This window comes from Melozone crissalis, unplaced genomic scaffold, assembly GCF_028551555.1.
Source record: "Melozone crissalis strain CALT ecotype California unplaced genomic scaffold, PUWL_Pcris_2 ptg000066l_1, whole genome shotgun sequence".
Classification (NCBI taxonomy): domain Eukaryota; kingdom Metazoa; phylum Chordata; class Aves; order Passeriformes; family Passerellidae; genus Melozone; species Melozone crissalis.
This window is the reverse complement of record NW_026535844.1, coordinates 9,588,934-9,594,523: the sequence shown is the minus strand read 5'-3', so window position 1 is coordinate 9,594,523 and position 5,590 is coordinate 9,588,934. Positions and strand designations below refer to the sequence as shown.

Sequence of the window (5,590 nt, the reverse complement as noted above, 5' to 3'; positions counted from 1 at the left end):
ACCGGCATCTTGGGCTCTGTGCCAGGGTCTCTGAGACCCCTGGCAGGGGTCTTGGCTGCTCAGGACAGCCAGAGGGATGTCCTGGGTCCTGACACCCTTGGGCCATTGCCATAGCCAGGAACATGGGACGGTTTCTTGAGTAATGTGCCCATGGTCAACCCTGGGGCCATCGCTTGGGCAATGTCCCCACAGCCACCCACAGGGCCATCACTTGGGTAATGTCCCTGCAGCCATCCTCAGGGCCATTTCTTGGGTAATGTCCCTGTGGCCATCCTCAGGGCCATCGCTTGGGAAATGTCCCCACAACCACCCACAGGGCCATCGCTTGGGTAATGTCCCTGCAGCCATCCTCAGGGCCATTTCTTGGGTAATGTCCCTGTGGCCATCCTCAGGGCCATCGCTTGGGAAATGTCCCCACAACCACCCACAGGGCCATTTCTTGGGTAATGTCCCTGTGGCCATCCTCAGGGCCATTTCTTGGGTAATGTCCCCACAGCCACCCACAGGGCCATCGCTTGGGCAATGTCCCCATGGCCACAGCAGTTGAGATCAGATGTACTCGATGCTGGACAGTAGCAGTGGTCTGATAACACCTCCTGAGGAGGAAGGACCCGTCACGAGCTCACACAACGGCCATGGGGGTTGCGACACCCAAATCACCCAAAACAGCAGGCTTGCACCCCACAGCCCCTCACTTTTCTCTGACGGCATCTCCAGGACATCACTGCAGCTTGTCATGGCCACCTACAAGGTGACAGTGGCAACAGGTGACATGGTGGAAGCTGGGACCAACAACTCCATCTCCATCACCCTGGTGGGCGCCTATGGCGAGAGCCGCCAGACCACCGTCTCCTTCCTGTTCCTGCCAGGGAAGGTGGGCATGGGGATAGGGACAAAAGGCACAAGGGGTGATAGAGCTGTCCTGGGGACATGAGGGGCTGCATGGACTTTCCTGAGGATACAAGGGGATGGTGAGAAGGGATATGAGGGAGATGGAGGAAAGGGGTTCCAGGGTCTGGAGGAAAAAAATCTGGGAAGGATGGTGGGTAGTGGTCCTGGGGGGATTGGAGGAATGGTGTTCTGGGAGGATGGAGGAAAGGGACTTTGAGGGGATGATGGAGGAAAAGGATCCTGAAGGCAATGGAAGCAAGTGGGGATGCTTTGAGTCCCTTCTCTGCTGGTGTCCCTGGTGCCACCACAGGGCATCTGCCCATTCCCCCAGAAGCCTTTTCCTCCTCTCCAGGAGAGGAGCCTGTCTGTGCACTGTGGGCAGGACTTGGGCCCCATTGTCCTCATCCGCCTGCACAAGTGGCGGCTCTTCCTGGAGGATGCCTGGTTCTGCAAGGACGTCCGGGTGGCAGCCCCCAATGGCACCCTGTATCGCTTCCCCTGCTACCAGTGGCTGGAGGGAGTCACCACGGTGGAGGTGCGAGAGGGCTCAGGTAGGACCCACCCTGTCCCCATCTTCCTCTGATGGCCAGAGGTCCAACTTTTGACACCCCCTTTCTTTCTAGGGAAGAAGCTGGTGGATGACAAGCTGCAGATCCTCAAGGAACATCGTCATCGGGAGCTGGCGGCACGGCAGGAGGCTTACCGGTGACAGCAGGGACAGGGGGGGCAAGGCCTGCTTTGGCCAGGTGGGCCGGTCAGCAGTGATGCTGATGTCTGCTCCCATTTCCCCCCCCCCGGCTCAGGTGGAAGAACTTCGCCCAGGGCTGGCCCCGTTGCCTCAACGTGGACTCCATCTTCGAGCTGGACTCCAACATCCAGTTCTCCCGCATCAGGGCCAACAACTTCACTGGTTTCCTCATCTTCCAGTAAGCTGTGCCCTGAGGCCATGGAGGACTTGGGTAATGGCAGGGAAAGGGGCCAGAGAAGGCAAGAAGTGTGCTGAGGTCCCCCCTCTGCCCTGTAGAGGGGCCTCCCACTTTCTGTCAGGTTTCCTACTGAGACGCAGCTCCTGGAACAGCCTGGATGAAATGCGCACCATCTTCTCCCGGACACAGGGCAGGGACATTGGTGGGTGCCTTTTGTGCTGTCCCCTGCCCTTCCTCCTGTATCACTCAAGGTGCTTGGAGGGTGGGTAAGTGGGTGCTGATGTCTGACCATCGCCCTAGTCCCTGAGTATGTGGCCAAGCACTGGCAAGAAGATGACTTCTTCGGTTCCCAGTTCCTCACTGGCAACAACCCCATCATCATCCATCGCTGTACCACACTGCCACTCAAATTCCCAGTGACACCAGAGATGGTTGCTGGCTCACTGGGAGGTGGCACTGACCTGGGCAAGGAGCTGCAAGAAGGTCGGATTTTCATTGTGGACTACAAGGTGCTGGAGGACATCCCAACCGACACCATTTACGGGCGCCAGCAGCACATAGCGGCCCCGCTCTGCCTGCTTCACCAAGGCACTGATGGGCTCCTGCGCCCCATCGCCATCCAGGTAGGGGTGTCCCACTCTATATCCTACTAACAGGAGGGTGGCAATGGTTCTATACCACCGTGTGGTCTCCCACAGCTCAGCCAAACACCAGGACCCCAGAGCCCCATCTTCCTGCCGAGTGATGATGAGTGGGACTGGCTGTTGGCCAAGACCTGGGTGCGCAACGCCGACTTCTACAGCCACCAGCTCCTCACCCACCTGCTGAGGACCCACCTGTTTGGGGAGGTCTTTGCCATCGCCACGCTGCGCCACCTGCCCACCTGTCACCCTCTCTTCAAGGTAAGGTCCCCCCTCAGGGTCACCTGCTGCTCCCTGTCCCCAGATCTGAGGGTGGTTATGCCCCACCTGACAGCCCCCCACTCCATGAAGGGGTCCACGGTCACCTGCCAGGTGTTTATTCCTCCCTCAGCTCCTCATGCCCCACTTCCACTTCACACTGCACATCAACACCTTGGCCCGCAGTGTCCTCATAAACCAGGGTGGCCTCATTGACAAGGTGAGCCCTGGGAACTGAGCCACTGGGCTCTGCTGGGGCACTGAATGCTCTGGGGTATTGGGAGGCACAGGGGTGTACTGGGGACACTGGGGGTCTACTGAAGTCCACTGGGACACTGGAGGGCACTGGAGTCTTGGCGGTGCTGGGGTCTCCTGGAGGTACTGGATTCTACTGGGAGGCACTGGGGTCTCCTGGAAACCCTGGGGTCTACTGGAAACACTGGGCAGTACTGGGGTGCTACTGGAACCAATGTAGAGTACTGGTGCATACTGGGAACACTGGGTGTACTGAAATTGCTGGGGAACACTGCAGTGTATTGGGGGCACTAGGGGGCACTGGGAAGCATGAGAGACCTGGCAGACATTAGAGAACATGGTGTGGAGGACACTGGAGAGCACTGGGGTATATGGGAGTACCAGGGGCACTGGGTGTGTACTTGGAGTACTTGTAACCTGGGACCAGTATGGGGTACTGGGGTGTATGGGGAGCACTGGGCGACAAGTGAAGCCGGGCACCTCCTGCCCTCCCCAACCATGGTCCACCCAGGGTTCCGGGGTGACCTATGAGGGGCTGCTGCTGGTGGTGCAGCGAGGCCTGGAGCAGGTGACCTACACGTCCCTGTGCCTCCCTGACGACATCCGCCACCGTGGCATGTCCCATGTCCCCAACTACTACTACCGAGACGATGGGATGAGCCTCTGGGAAGCCATTGAGAGGTGAGACTGGTTTCAGGGGGTGGAGGGTGGTCCTGGCATGCCCCAGGATCTCACAATCACCTCGTCCCTACGGCAGCTTTGTCACCGGCATCGTCACCTTCTACTATGATGGGGATGCAGCAGTGAGCGGGGACACCGAGCTGCAGGCCTGGGTGATGGACATCTTCACCAATGGTTTCTTGGGCAGGACCTCCTCAGGTAGCACACCTGTGGCTGCCAGAGGATGTCCCCGGGGGAGGCAGGGAACACGTAGGTCCCTGAGGCTCTTGGCTGTCCCATCCCCACCCAGGTATTCCCTCGTCGCTGCAGACAGTGGTGGAGCTCATCAAGTTCCTCACCATGGTGATGTTCACCTGCTCGGCGCAGCACGCGGCTGTCAACAATGGGCAGGTGGGACACGGGCAGGGACCCAAAGGATATCCTCAGGTGTCCTCAAGCCATGCTGGGGACATGGCCCCCTCCCACTCCTCTGCGTGCAGGAAGGATGTCCCCATCCTGAACCAATGTCTATGTCACACCTCTCTACATGCCAGAAGGATGTCCCCATCCATCCTATCTCCATGATGGAAGGATGTCCTCACCCTGTGTCCCCATCCAATGGGTCCCCATGTCAGAAGGATGTACCCATCCATCCCCTCTTCACACTGGAGATGTCCTCATCCATCTCCCTTGCCATGCTGAGATGTTCCCATCTGCCCCCACTCTGTGCCAAAGAATGTTCCCACCTGTCCCCTCGCTGTTTTGGGAGGATATCCCCACCCATTCCACTGCTGTTTTGGGGGGATGTTCTCTGTAGTAACCTTTCCCCCTGCAGTATGATCTGGGGGCCTTCGTCCCCAATGCCCCGTCCTCCATGCGCCACCCACCACCCAGCGAGAAGGGCCGGGCCTTCCTCCAGCACTTCCTCGACACCATTCCTGAGGTGGCCACCACTGCTAACATCCTGGTTGCCCTCATTCTCCTCAGCTCCCAACTCAAGGACAGGGTGAGTCTGGCCCCACAGTCCCCACGTGCCCCCCCAAACAGCTCTGTGGGCCTGGGGAACTGCAAGAGGTGCCCACAAGGGTGGATGTCACCACCTTTGGTGTCACCAAGCTTGGGGGACAGCCACCATTGCTCCACACCTACCAGGGTGCTGGAGAACCCCCGAATAGCACCAAGCGGTTGAAGCTGAAGGGTCCATGTTGCTGTCCCCCTCCAGAGGCTCCTGGGACAGTACCCAGAGGAGTGGTTCACGGAGATGGAACCCCGGCGGCTCATCCGGGCCTTCCAAGGGCGGCTGGAGGAGATCCGGGACCGGATTGAGGAGAGGAACCAACAGGCTGAGCTGAGATACAACTACCTGAACCCACTGGAGACGGAGAACAGCATCTCCATCTGAGCACAGGAGCTGCACCCGCTCAGCAGCACCAGCACTGCCATTACCCTGCACCTGGGCACCCTCAACAGACAGAACCACCAGCATCTGGACATCCAGCACACCCAGCACCCCTTACTCGGCCATCCCCAACACCCTGTCACCCAGCGTCCCGCACTTGGACAACCCCACACCTGGAGATCTCCATCATCCACCCCCAGCTCCCTCAGCACCCCCCACTCCATTTTCCTCTCCCCAATAAATGCCAGCTGTCAATCAAACCTTGCTGCTTGTAGGCATACCCTAAAACCACAGGGATCCGCACAGCCCCCACACAAAGCAGGAAGCTGAACCGAGGCAACTGGGGGACATGACAGAGTTCCAGGTGCTCCCAGTGCTTCCTCCCAGTGCTCACAGTGTTCATCACTGCTCCCCAGGGACCCAGTGCCCCCCGGCAGCGCTCCCCTCATTGTGGGCAGAGTGGGAGCTTGAAACAAGGTTTATCAGAGAAGCTTTTTTTGAGATATAAAGTACACAAAGGATCCCAAACACCCCCAAAACCTACCCAGGACCCCCTGGCT

General features: G+C 58.9%; 1 protein-coding gene across 1 annotated transcript; it reads left to right on the top strand.

Moving 5' to 3' along the window:
- Positions 1 to 520: 520 nt before the first annotated feature.
- LOC128945476 (polyunsaturated fatty acid lipoxygenase ALOX15B-like) lies at positions 521 to 5,033 on the top strand. Its single transcript, XM_054289245.1, has 13 exons — positions 521 to 874; positions 1,244 to 1,442; positions 1,515 to 1,596; positions 1,695 to 1,817; positions 1,916 to 2,019; positions 2,118 to 2,440; positions 2,516 to 2,719; positions 2,850 to 2,936; positions 3,483 to 3,652; positions 3,729 to 3,850; positions 3,942 to 4,042; positions 4,467 to 4,637; positions 4,854 to 5,033. Exons 1-13 carry the CDS (start codon positions 554 to 556, stop codon positions 5,031 to 5,033), a joined length of 2,187 nt encoding a protein of 728 aa, XP_054145220.1. The 5' UTR covers positions 521 to 553.
- The last annotated feature ends 557 nt before the right edge of the window (positions 5,034 to 5,590 follow it).